The sequence below is a fragment of the Camarhynchus parvulus genome, chromosome 6, assembly GCF_901933205.1.
Source record: "Camarhynchus parvulus chromosome 6, STF_HiC, whole genome shotgun sequence".
In the NCBI taxonomy this organism is placed as follows: domain Eukaryota; kingdom Metazoa; phylum Chordata; class Aves; order Passeriformes; family Thraupidae; genus Camarhynchus; species Camarhynchus parvulus.
The window spans coordinates 30843921-30858201 of NC_044576.1; the positions used below are offsets into that span (position 1 = coordinate 30843921).

Below are 14281 nucleotides of genomic sequence, written 5' to 3' on the forward strand. Positions count from 1 at the left end.
CTATTAAAAGTTTCTCAATTTTAAAAATAGACTCCAAATCCATATTTATCTATTTCTCTGTGCATGAATTATTACAACAAAGCTGTATTACCATTTACTGTTTTTCTTATGAAAAATGAAAAAAATGTGAACAAACCCTAATCCACATGATTTTTTTGCATAATTATTTTACTCTTGATATGCTGATCAGTTCTATAATTTATTCTCCAGCTTATCTTTCACTGATGCCACAGGGTAGCAAGGTTATTTTAATATAAGGATGCTCAACCTACTCTCATCTCTCTGCTCATTAGAGGTCTCCATTTCTCAGTTTTTCCAAGCTTTCATGATTTCAATTTCTTTTCCTTATAGCTTGACCCATTTCACAAAATAAATATAACGACCATTAAGCCAGGAAATAACCCAAACAAATAAATCCTTGCAATTGATTACATTTGTGGGGGTTTTGTATGTTACAGACACAGCTCCTCATGCTAAACATGACTGCATCTTCCACTGCTTTAAAAACACCCCAACAAACAAGAAAACAACAAAACAAAACAAAGCCATTGAAAATAAAAAAAGGAAAAAGACAGCTCTGTTATACTGGGAATGGGACCATCATTTTGAACCTGAGATAAAGAGACACCTAAAGCATTTTCATAAAGAGTCAGAAGAAATGCAAAGAATGGGACAAACACTAATCCAGATTGTTTCAATAGCTTCCAAAAATGAGCAACTCAGGAACTTATTCAAGAGCAGCCTTAGATAAACTTTTCCAATAGGCAGGGAAACACCTATATTCCTAATTTCCATGATGTTATCTGAACTCATTCATTGCTATTTATATTTGAACTTCACAATCTGTTCAGGCTCCCCCTAATTCATCTCATTTTCTCCAACAACTATAATAAAAATAAATATATCCCTCAAACAGTGGATGCTCATGCATTTACACAGTAGCTGAATAAAGTTTTGTGCTCCCACAGAGGAAAACTGAAAAATCAATTTTTCCTCAGCCCTATTCAAGAGCAACTACTATAAAGAAACCTTCAGTATGAAAATTGCCTGCTATGTTTTTCCTCAGGACACCAATTCCATACAATACAAACATGCTGACATAAACATTCTTCAGTGCCAACAAGTTTGTGTAACATCAGGAATTGACTCCACTCCAAAGCACAGACACAACCAGGTCGGTTTTGAAGTTGAATTCCTGCAGTAAGTGATCAAAAGTTCTTGAGAGGGGTGAGAGGATTTCCAGGGTAAATTAAACTTCTACCAGACCAACTAAGAAAAAAAAAATGGCATAATGAATATTTTAAAAGACTATGCAGAAAATAGTTGTGGCTTTTATGCCAAGATAAAAACCAATTTGAATTTTTTTTTCTCTTGCAAGCTAAATTGGTTTTAATTCCAGGAGCAAGGGAATACTTTTAAACTGTAACTGTTCCTAGAATATTAACCTATTTGGCAGAGAGATATTTCTACCTTACCCAATCTTCTCCTTGCCAGTGAAAGAGGAACAGAAGATTGTGGTGATGCTTCCATAGAAAGCAAAGTTTCATCACAAGTCTGGAACTTGGGAAAAGCTGATTTCCTAAGTTTCCACCTTGCTTTTTATCAGAACAAACAGAAGTCACAGCCTCACTCAGGAATCAGTACTGCATCACCAAAATGTGCTGCAGGATTGTCCCCAGCAAAATCTCCAATTATTTTAATAACCACACTGTAATTGGTGCTGTGCAGTCTTCAGCAGGGAAACAGAAGGAAAGGAGGAAAAGCCAAAATTTAAAGAGACTCAGCATCCTGAAGGGCACCAAAACACCAATTATCACTGGGCTCAAACTGGCATTAACCCGAGAGTGCCCACAAGTTCAACTCCACAATTCCCTGCCCTGAAAATCCTCTGCTCTCCCTTCTGACATAAACTCCTGATGGAAAGCTGAATTTACATTACTGAGGTGCAAAAAGGCCTTCTCCACACTCACTGAGCAATAATCAGCTTCATTGTTCACATATCTTTTGTTATTATTTGTGAACATTTTTATAGTTTTTCCCATTAGTGTTATTCTCAAATAACTACCAAAATTCTAAATTGATTCTCAGAATTGCTTTTTAATATAATAAGGTTAATATTAAACTAGCCTAGAAACAGACAGTGTATTGTAATGCCAACAATCTAAGAATATATTCCCAAAAGAAGTTGTTAATATGTCCCATAACAATCTTTGTATGATTCTGAATTTAAATATAGGCAAGTTTCTAAATATGAAGTGTTAATATAAAACTAAAGACTATCCCTAAACTAGAAACTTTCCAAACACAAAAGTGTGCAGGACTCTCCCTTAAAAAAACCCCAACAACCTCACAGAGTATTTTGCACAAATTAAAAGTGAAAAATCCTGGATATTTGCCAGTTTAAAGCACAAAGCAGACTTCTTACTATCCTGATAAAAGGTCCTGTGTATAGGAGAGAATTTTATTCCCTTTGCTTAAAAAACTCCTTGGTTCCATAATGTCTGAAGGATATATTAAAAAGTCTGAAAAAGAGGAAGAAGAAAAAGTTTTGAGGTCTTACAAGCAGCATTTTTTACCCTTCCTCTCAATAACTTGGATCAGTTTTACCCTACTTGGTACCTTAGAAGTGACTCAGATAACTCCTTTCCCACACAAATTCATTATTAAAAAAAAAAAAGGATTCTAAACTACATGAAAACACATTTTTGTGTAAAACATGCTTCAGTTTACTTCCTGCAGAGATCAAACACAAAATGTTGATTGAAGGGAGAGTGTTAGTTCCTAACTGTGAATAAAAAAACCTTCTTGGCCAGGCAGTCTCATGAACACTAAATATGATTTACCAAGGCTGAAAAAGAACCTAAATTCAAACCCATCAGCATCAGACCAAGTTTTTACATTCAGTAGATGCTTCAGAGAAGGTTTTTATGTTTCCCCTGGAATTATCTAAACCTGCATAAACATGAGGCCAAAGGGAGAAGATAAAGATAAAGTAGGGAACCCCTATGGCAGGTAATAAGGAAAAAGAGCATAAAAATCTGTTACACTATTAGCAGTGAACAGAAATCCATCTCCTTCCAACAGCAATTCCCAGGACAGCCTTTACACCTTCAGGTGCTGGAAACCTGACTGTCCCTAACACATCTTTCCAGGCTGAAATGCTTCCATCATGGCAGAAAAATCAAGTCTCTAATCTGCCCAGGTAATGCTGGGTACAAATCTAGTAAACAGCTCAGTCTCTCTTGGCATGCCTCCAATTTCTACATTTTTATAATTAAACCCACTTAGGCCAGCAATTATAAAAAGGGTAGAGACTACTACTTACTGTTATGAGACCTATTATTTTACTAAACAAAGTGAAATGGATTTTACGGCTTTCCAGAGTAGCATTACAGACATCTTGCTAAAAAATAAAAACTGAGCTCTCCTTACACTCTTGAACTAAAGCCAAAAATTATGATGTGGTTTTACAATTCTACCTGGAAAGCAGCCCCAGTTTACAAGGTTTCACTTCTGCAGATAGTTCACTCTCAGGAACAGAAAATCCTGACTAGCTGACCAATAATAAAGCTGCACATCTGCAGTAGAGAGAAGTGAGAGATCTGAGGTAGCATTTTCATTAATTCTGCCAATGAGGAGGTTGTGCCACCTGCCAGAGAAATGGAGAACTGCTGCTTGTTCAGAACCCCATATGCATTTTTAATTATTTTTCATTTATTAGATTAGGATTATCCTCTGTAAACACCCTTTTAAGAGCAGGGTTTATCCATATGCAAAATATTCTCATTAAGCTTCAGATGATCAGCTGGTGAGATACTTTTGCACTATTGCTACTGTGAAGGTGAGTTCCAGTTGAGCAGTGTGCTTAGCAATGGAATGGGAATAAAACTGACATTTTCAAAACCTTCAGTTGTTAAATAAGCAAGAACACAAAAAATCAGGGAGAAACATAAAAAAGGTACCAAAGAACTTTAAAGCAGAAGATGATTTTGCCATCAAAAAACCTCAGGAATGGCAATTTCAATGATTTCATATTTAGATTAGCATTTCCCAGCATCTAGGTGTGCATATGAAGAAGCTGTTGGCAGAAAGGTGCATGCAGTGAACTGTACCTCGTTCTCCCCACAGTCAGAAGGTGTGTCCTTGTGTACAGACATCTGATACTTGGCAAATAAAGTGGCAGATTGGTTGAAGGATGATTTGAACTGGGGGTCCTCAAAGGAGACAGGTACTAACCTCACCTTCAGAGCAAGGGAAATAGAAGCATTCTGTTTTGAGTGCATGTCATCAGATCATCTGCTTCTGAAGGTCAGGCTAGTGAAAGATCTCCTCCTAAGCACTTCAAAGCCTCTGAAGTCAGTTTTCTACCTCAAAAATAATAAGACAACTCCCTATTTTTACTGATAGCTAAGAATCAACTACAAATTTTAGTTTTATTGCACAGTCTCAAGGAATTCTTAAAATGTTTTATTTTTAATGGCACATCACTCCTTGATTGCCCTGGTTCAACAATTACTTGTTCTTGCTACATAGACTGTTTCTCCAAACTCATGATATATTTTTTTCCTTCTAGAATAGAGATGTAACACATCTGACAGTTCAGTCTTACACTCCACCTATTCACTGCAGGAAGCAGCAATAAAGTATAAATTCAGATGGAGTGACAGGTTACTTTTTAAAGGCTTAAACTGAAACTGAAGAGAATTATTTCACTCTGGTGAACCGTAAACCAACAATTTGTGTGTGTGACAAACTTTTGCTCACATGTTGGCCCTGATCATTATATCCTTCTTGTGGAAACACTCAAACCAAAGCCAAGGAGAACAGTTACCAGGCTGAGTGTCCAGCTAGATTTAGTTCTTATGGGATTTGTATTTTTAAGGCCCATCTCTATCTCCAAGAGCCTCACCCTCTCCATTTCTTACCCAACAACAGCATCCATAACTTTTCTGCCTGCACCTAAAACCAAATATTTGTGGCATTCACAGAGAGGTATCAAGAGTCTGCACTTTCAGGATGTTGATTTTATTGGACACATATTTTACAAGCTCCTGAATATACAATGGATATAAAATCCACATTTGTTTCTCCTAGAAACAGGACACATGAAATGGAGGGGAAGTTTTGCATAAAATTAAATTTGGCCTTCTGACCTGATTTATGGTTGGTTTATCAGGTGGGTCCTTATGAATGACCATCTGGTAACGTTTATAGACCTGGTAAGACTCCTGAAATGTGGCTTTGAACTGTGAACTTGGTGGAGATGATCTCACCACCCTCACCTTCAGAAGAAGTTAAACACATTTATTATTAAAATATCATGCAATGACTATACATTTATACATAACATAAACATCACAACAGAGAGAAATTCCACCCTCCTGCACAAGGGCCATCACAAATTAATTACTATTAGCCAAGAGTCTTCTAATTCTCCAGCTCAATTTATGCTACTGAAGGTTTTTAAATTGACACTGAATAACACAAAAGATTTTCAAACTGCAAATTAACTAAAATGCTTAGAGAAGAACTACACAATTTTCAGGAAATAATATCAACAAATGGTATGCAGATTATAATTTTAAAGAGATTTTCTGTGCTACTTAAAATATTCTCTAATAGTCTCAAACTACACTGAAAAATACTTGAAAGGCTTGGAAGACTCAAATCTCTGCTTTTCACCCCAACCCCATGTTTTTATGGCAATAATCCCAAGGCGATATCAAGGTACTTTTAAAATTGAAAAAGGAAGATGAAGCAGTGTTTCCATACTCAATTATGAGTTAACCATAACAAGGAGTTACCAATCCTCACACCATCACCATTAAACACACAAAAATAATTTTAAAAAGTAATCTATAAATTAAACATTCTTCTTAGTAAAAATGATTGCTCCCTAAGCAAAAGAATGCTACCCCAGAGGCAGCAGTGCATGCCTGTTCAAAAATATTTAAGGTCATATTAATTTCAAAAACTATGCAATTTTCAGAATGGTTCTATTTTCACAAGGAGCAAATGTTTTTTAATACTTCTAATCTTCTAAAAAGATGCTCAGACAAAGCCATCATTCTTCTCTTAAAGAACTCCTCAGGAAATGTGAAGGAGTTAGGGAGACAAATCAATTTTGTGGCTTCTAGTCAGCAAATATTTTCATTTCCAGTAGCATCATTGAAAATGATCAAGAAAACATTTAGTTAGCTTTCCAGCTTATGGAAAAAATAGCAGGAAAAATGGTTTTATGATTAACAAATGTTATAAAATCCAAAAGTCTTCCAGATTTCTGTCTCATAGATGCAGTGGCAACCAATGTATTAAGCAAACTTTTTTATTCTCATTTTTACAGCTTTCAAAGACATCAACACACACCAATGACGCGTAAAGAGCAACTACCTTGTTATCTGATTAATTTAATGAAGTTGCTGCTTCCTTGTCAAGTTTCATTAGCTTAAGTAGTTTAAATATTTATATACTGCAGACCTAAATAGTGAATTTCTCTCATTATTTGACACTCGGTTAATTCAAAGATTTTCATTTTCAAGTCACTCTGTATGAAATTTATTTGCAAGCTATTTTAGTAACTGAACTGCTAGGACATTGCAGTACAAGAGTACCCTCCTGTGGTTAAAAAGAGTGCAGCTGCACCATAGCTGTGTAATTTATATAAATACATATATATACATATATATATACACTCCTATGATGCATATCTATATATATATCTATCTATATCTATATATAGATATAGATATAAGTATACATCATTCAGTACCACATATATTTCAAGATTTAAGCCACACCTGCTCCATAAAGCCATAAATACAGACTTAAGCTTTTCCAAAACTCCTTAACTGGACCTTTCCTTCATCTGCCTCCAACAACAGTGAACAAGAGATTACCTCTAATTTGTGTTGTGCATCATCAGGTAGAGGGACAAAAACGAAGTCTTCAATGTTTTTAGGCTGGTTTGTTTTAGATTTAGAGTTTTGCAAGAGGAAAGCTTGATCTCCTTGAAGTTTAGAGCCTTCTGCTGTGCCCATCTGGTTCTGCAGGAGCTTCTGGAGTTTTCTCTCTTTCCTGATGTCCTTTGCTTTCCGACACGGGGGTTTGCTCAGATCAGCTCCTTTCCCTACAAGGGCACGGGCAAAGAGTTAAACACAACACCTGACAGCAAACAGCTTTCACCACATCACTGGAAATGGTTAAAATCACCATTTACTGCAGCCTGGGCTCTGAACTCAGCATGGCCTTTCACATTTACTACCACCAACAGCTGATGCCATGCTAATGCAGTGATTCTTCCACAGCTTCTTACTGCAGCACTAATCTGGAGTCACCTTGACCATTTCACCCCAAAGCCAAGGGTGTGCTTAAAAACTTGAAATACAACCACAAAATCAGAGAGAACTGGTGTTCTGCATTCAAAGCCCGTGTGTGTGTGTGTGTGTGTGTGTGTGTGTGTGTGTGTGTGTGTGTGTGTGTGTGTGGCACAGACTCCTATAAAGACACACACTCCAGAATAAAGCATTTATTTTTTTCTCACCTGGAATCCATAGGCAGGCTGTAGAAATGCTGCCAATTATGGTCATGTAATGGAAAAGGCCACAGAAGTTTGCATATTTGCTTAAAAGTATCTTCAGATTGTCTGTTTTAATCAATAAATTCATTTTTTGCAGTTTACCTCTACCTTTAACAGATCAGTCATTTATAGAATTGTATTTGTGAAGTGGTATTTGCTAAAAAGAGAAGTCAAACCCATGCACTGTTTCCCATCTTGATCCATTTGTTCCTTACTAATACAAGAACTGTGAGTTATAAAGCAACACAGATCCAAAGACATGAGGGAATTACAGACACTGTGTGACCTGTCCTCAGGCAAACAAGTCAGAGGAAGAGTTTATTTAAAACTCTCATGATATATTTGAAGAATGAGGACTTCATCTGTATCGGGATCTGTTTCATGTCTTGGATCTTCTCTAAGCTGTAAATTAGCAAGAAAAACTTCTTCAAGCAGTGACTGTGCCTACAGAGATATAAGCAAACCTTCTTTTCTATCTGAAACTGTGCAGAAACAGACCATTATTCCTAGAGGACAATGACCTGTTTTGTTTATAAAGGAATAAAAATGCAATTAAACAATCTTATTACTGACTAAGTCTACATTTTCCAAGATGAAAACTAAACATTTTTCTATCTGGAAAATTTTAAACTAAATTTGACCTGTGACACCAGCTAGCATTAAAAGAAAATAATTAAATAAGCTTCTGATGCACTTATTATTCACTTCTATCTTTAAAAACACCAGAAAGAAGCACACTAATGAATATTTCTGCTCTGTAAAATTAAACCTTTTTTTTTCTAAAATACACTACAATGTTACTTATCTGCATTTCCAGTCCTTAAGGTTTGACTCAAAGCTATTCTTAAACTAACTGAAGACCTTACTTCACCTTTTCCAAAGCACTGGCAGGTTTCTACACTCCTATTCCTTACCCAAGTCTGCCATCTGCTGTCAACAGCCACTTCATTTCTTTCCAATCCTAAGTTTACATAGGCCGAAGTTTTTAATTTATTATTTAAAACAAGAGAGCTTTGAAAATTTGTACAATAAAAGTCATATAAATAATAAACTATATAAGAGTTGTAAAGGTTTGTATAAGATCAAAATATAAAATACAGTTTTTAAAATTCTGTAATATTTCTATGCAGCACTACTGAATCTCTGAGCAAGAATTTCCTTTTATTTAGATGCAAAAATTGCTTATTAAGCTGGTGAAAATCAGATCTAATAGGGATGAGTGGTTATTAAGGAAAAAACGTTATTTTACATGAAATCAGCAAGGCTACAGAAAGAGACAAAAGTACTTTGTTCTCCCAAACACTGGCACAACATGCAACAGGTGAGTGAAACCAGGAATTATTAGGATGTCCCAACACAGGCAGAAACTCGAAAGCCACAAATTTCCAGTAGGATTTTCCCTACCATGTAGCAGTAAATCACAATAATGGGAATTCCCTTTATTTGCCAGAACAGGCGACACAAAATTGCAAACAAGATCTGTAAGACAAGGCTGCCTTACCTGTAGCCTCTGGGCCACAAAGTGTCTGTTAGCAATTCTACCTTAAATAAATTATTCTGGCAATAATCCACCCACCCTTTACTATCTTCCTGCCAGAAATCACCCATGTCCTAAGAGAAGGCAGAATCACAGAAGGGTTTGGGCTGGAAGAGACTTTTAAAAGGACACTTTCCACGGTCCCAGGCTGCTCCAAACCCCATCCAGCCTGGCCTTGGACACTTCAGGGATGGGGCAGCCCCAGCTGCTCTGGGCACCCCCAACCTCATCATAAAAAATTTCTAATCTAAATCTCCCCTCTTTAGTTTCAGATCTTAGAGATTCAGTCTTACTTAAGGTGAGGAAAAGAAGATAAATATAACTTTTTCATGTAACAAAATATAAATTACAATATTACAAATAACACGCAGCACCTCTCAATTTTTACAATGTAATTCCATAAACTGGGAGGAGCACAGGAAATAAAACAAAACAATTATTAATTTACTAAGCAAGATAAAAAGCAGGGATTTCAAGAAGATGCGAAATGATGAGAGCATACTCCAGTTACTGCCAGAAATTACCTGGCTTGGGTGGTGCATGAACAGCTTTAGCTGAATGTGATGCTTCTGCAGGGACTGGGGTGTCTTTGTCTGCACAGACCTGAACAGAATCTGATTCCACCTTCTGCACATTGCCCTCTTCTTTTGTTTCTCCTGAGTCCTTATCTTCATTCTCCACCCTCTCAGCCTGATCCACAGCCAAGGGAGTCAAGTCAGACTGACTGACCTGAGACTCGCTTTTGTATGGAAAATCACACGTGGCCACATCCTCTATATGGGAATCCATCGGCTCTTCTGTCAAGAATTAAAAGCTGCATGAGTGAATTTCTCTCTGTACAAACACAGCTCACACTTTCCACAACTAAAATTAATACTAAATTAACTTTAGTTTCCCATTTTACAAGTGTTTTCCCACAGTATTGTAACAGTCTGAACACAGAGTTTCCTTTATGATCCCCAACTACGAACATCAATTCATTTATGAGAACAGTTTTATTTCCTCCACTAAAACTGGACAGTCAAATATTTCAAGCCAGAACTTCAAACAAATAACAACAGGCAAACCTAGCATACCACACATACAAAAGAGGCAGATTATAATGATTCAGAACCAATACAAGTTTCACCACCACAAAGAATTGCTGAGTTTGGTGCTGGGTAAATGGAGGGTGACTGGAAAAACCCTCTTTGTTTGCTCTTCCTTTTCTCTGCCACCAGCTGCTCTAGTTAGTCCTCTCCAGATTACCAGTTTCATGACAGAAGTAAAAACAGCATCTAATTCTCTGCAGCACCCAGCTAGAAAGTGAGGACATGCCCAGGAAAAGAAGGTGGTCTATGGAAAAAGTAAGGAAATATTTTCTTCAATAACCCCAGCCTCCTGAACAATTTGGCTTCTGGGCTACTGAAGTGCTCAAGACACAGCCCAGCCAGGGGTCTACACACAGAATTCAAAGCCCATTTGCCATCTGACCACTCAAGCAGGTATTTAAATCCTCCTTCCACACATCAGTATTGGTTTTCAAACACTCGGTGTTTCTTACCTTCACTCATTACTTTTGAAACATCTCCTTTGGAAATAAATTTCAACATTTTCTTCAGAACCTTCTTGTGGGACTTGGAGGCCTGAAAATGCAAAGCTCGGCACCTAAAAAAGAACAAAAAGAACATTTCTTCTGTGAAAGACTGTTTCAGGAAAAAAAAAGGTTAAGGAACCACTTATAAAAATTACATTGTAATCTCTATTTATTTCTTAAGTTTCCCTGAATTGAGTGGTCAAACGTTTTATCAACACTTTTGAGATAACGAAATTACATTGTCTTCTACTGAATAATATCAATCCTTGTGGCATGTTTTTTATGTGTATCTCCAGAATTACTAAAATACAAATGTAAGCCTCTCTTATTTGGGCTGCTAAAGCAGTGTTTGTGGGTTACAGACAAGGTTATTTCCTTACAGGAAAATATCCCAGAGCTGCTCATGTCCCTATGCACAAACCCAAGAGCATATATTTACTGTTCAAAGTATCATTAAAAGTAGATCAACTTCTCAAGTATGATGTATTTCAAGCAGCAAACACAAATGGTGGAACATATTTGATGTGGTCAAATCCCTTACAAAAGCGTACTTTGAGTTTCTTACCTTATTGTGTATTGAGGACAACATGTTTGATTCATGATAGGTTTGTAGACATATTTTCCACTTCTGAAAAGAGTAAAATAAATATGCATTGATTTTTTTTTGTTGTTGTTTATACTACAAAATAAATGAAGAAGCTTTTTTATAAAAATCACATCAAAACATTTCATGATGAAATATCAAAGAGCGCGTTCTTCAGTTCTTTGCTGATTGTATTATCCTTCTAAAATCACTGAGTATTTCCCTGTTTGAAAGTCATGTTGCAATAGGTAAAACAGAGCACTGGACAAATAGTTCAATTACTCATGGATATAAAAGTATATTTATAGATCTAAATTTAAATGTGGATTCTAAATTTAAATGTAGATTCTAACTGTTGTATCAACTGACAACATGGCTTTGTATTTTCTTTTTCAATGTACCTTCGCCATCCTCTGTCTATGAGATCCTGGTAATCTTGAACTGTCATCGAATGTGCCCACATACCTGAAATAAACAACACAGCAGCACACTTGACTGACCGTGGTTTGGCTGTACAATATAACAAACTCTGCAGAACTGCCTGGAGCCCCTCTGCTCTGGGACAGACTGGGAGAGCTGGGGATGCTCACCTGGAGAGGAGAGGGCTCCAGGGAGAGCTCAGAGCCCCGGCCAGGGCCTGAAAGGGCTCCAGAGAGGGACTGGGACAAGGGATGGAGGGACAGGACACAGGGAACGGCTCCCACTGCCAGAGGGCAGGGTTAGATGGGATAATAGGAAGAAATTCGTGGCTGTGAGGGTGGAAACGCCCTGGCTGAGGGTGCCCAGAGAAGCTGTGGCTGCCCCTGGATCCCTGGCAGTGCCCAAGGCCAGGCTGGACAGGGCTTGGAGCACCTTGGGACAGTGGAAGGTGTCCCTGCCATGGCAGGGGCGACACTGGATGGGATTTTTCCAACCCAAACCATCCTGTGATTCTGCGGTTACTGCAAATCTGAGTAGCTAATGGCCACTTATGCATAGATGACTTACGTATTCTTAAATATGGTAATTACTGATTTCAATAACCACTTTAAATGCAAAAACCCTAAGCCCAACACAAATCCTGGGATGCAATTAAGCATACTTCTCTCACCGCATCAGCGCTAAGTTCCTCTGGGCACCTCCCACTCCCCAGAAATATACAAGGAAAACAACACAGAATCGCTGCTCAGTTCTGTCACACTCATTGGGGAGCACCGCGCCGTAGGAGCCGCTCCGAGCTCCCGGCTGGGCGGCCGGGGGCTGCTGCCGAGCCGCCGCCTGTCCCGGCCGCCCTCCCCGGCCCCGCGCCCGCAGCCGCCGCTTCTCGGCCAGCCCGGGGCGGCCCCGCTCCCAGCCCGCCCCGCCCGCACCGTGCGAGAGGTTGCCGGTGTCGCTCCTGCAGTAGCCGCAGCGGTAGCCATCCTCCCCGCCGAAGAACTCGACGATGCTCGGGGAGCCGCCGCCCGCCGCCATCCCCGCCCGCCTCAGGTCAGAGCCCCGAGCCGCCCGGAAGCGGCGCCCGCCGCCATCTTTGCTGCGGGCGGCGCGCGGGCGGCGCGCAGCAGGAAGCGGCGCCGCCGCCATGATTCGCGCGGGCAGCGCGGCGGGGGCCGCGGGGAGTCCCGGGCCCCGGCCGGGCCACGCCACCAACCCCGGTCCTGCTCACCCGCGGACACCTTGCCCCGCGCCGCGCCGCAGTAGCCGCAGCCGTAGCCCTCCTTCCATCCCTTGTACTCCACCACGGCGGCGGGCATGGCGCCGGCGGCCCCGCAGCTCCGCAGCGCCCCTGCTTGGCCGCAGCCGCGGCCGCCGTGCTCGGCCCGGCCCAGCCTCCCCCGCGGGCGGATCGGAGAGCAAGAGCGCTGCCGGATCGGAGAGCAAACAGCGCTGAGGTTCTGGCGCTCCTCGGCCGTGTCCCCCCTCACCCTCACGGCCTGAGCAGCTCCTCACTCCACAAACGCGCTCCAACAGCCCTTCCCGGGGGATGGATCCCTGTGTGCCCCCCTCAGCTGCTACAGCAGGATAAAAGGGTGGGAGAGATCCTGAGCTTTTCCACAGAGCGTTTTCTGAGAATGGAACAAGACTTCCATGCAAGTACTTTTAATAAAATAATGTTCTGACCCTATACAGCCGGCCTGCCCAATGCGCTAAGTACCAAATACAGGAGGAGTTTGGAATAAAGGAAGGGGGAACTGCTATCTGTAATTGAGACCGAATTTCCAAACTCAGACCTTTATTTCCAGAGTAGCAAGAACGGCAGGGCAGTATCAATTCTCCTGCAGCACCCAAAATCATACAGGATAGCAAGATTATCACAGCAGGGATGTTTAACCATGTGTATTCCACTTGCTGCTGCTGGGGTGGGACAAGAGAGGAAAGAAGGAACAAGTGTTTGCTTTTTACCTTTTTCAGGAGTGACAGTAAACTTCATATTGTTATAAATAAGAAGCTTGACTAGGCCAATATTCAAGCAGCAATCAATTTATTATTTAATATGGTAAAATATGAGCAATACAGTGCTGGGTACAGTGGGGGAAGTTTTCCCTCCAACTGCACACCGATAATTGAGGGTTACAGGTATTTATAGGGGTAGTCATCAGTTTTTTTCAGCAGTTTCTATTTCCAATTTTTTATTCATCAGCAATATTTATTCCAAATTATTACATCACAATTCTATACACTATTGTGATTTAGTTTTTCTCAGGATGTGTTTTTAAAGGAGTATCCCCAGATGGTGGTGGTCCAGTTCCTGACAGAAGGAAGACGAATCCCATCTGGTGGAGTCCAGCTCCCCAGATGTGGGTCCACCTTTTAATTGCAGAGACTATAAATCTTGAGGTGATGTTCATCTTCCTTTCTCAAGCTGTTTTTCTCTGCTTCAATAGGGTGTGAGATAAGCATATTTCCTTTATATATATTCCAAAGCTATAGTTTCAAGGATACAATAAATATTCTAAAATTATACTTCAAAAAGTTATTATTGCAGAGCTCTTTATGGATTAACTACCAGCAAAAGGAGCAACATCTTTA

General features: G+C 39.7%; 1 protein-coding gene across 6 annotated transcripts in view; it reads right to left on the reverse strand.

The window, feature by feature from the left end:
• The window catches only part of ATE1 (arginyltransferase 1), a 69265-nt gene extending 56227 nt beyond the window's left edge, over positions 1–13038 (reverse strand). For 2 of the 6 annotated variants that reach the window (XM_030950895.1, XM_030950899.1), the window contains exons 1-7: positions 12622–12768; positions 11674–11737; positions 11255–11317; positions 10657–10760; positions 9638–9910; positions 6897–7126; positions 5154–5282 (exon numbers count right to left, since the gene is read on the reverse strand). In XM_030950895.1, the coding sequence (XP_030806755.1) occupies positions 5154–5282; positions 6897–7126; positions 9638–9910; positions 10657–10760; positions 11255–11317; positions 11674–11737; positions 12622–12724 (966 nt within the window). In that variant the 5' untranslated portion in view covers positions 12725–12768. Of the gene's footprint in view, positions 1–4112; positions 4242–5153; positions 5283–6896; positions 7127–9637; positions 9911–10656; positions 10761–11254; positions 11318–11673; positions 11738–12621; positions 12769–12917 lie in introns of those variants that run through there. The other 4 variants (XM_030950900.1, XM_030950897.1, XM_030950896.1 and 1 more) reach the window with 4 other exon arrangements.
• Positions 13039–14281: the final 1243 nt, after the last annotated feature.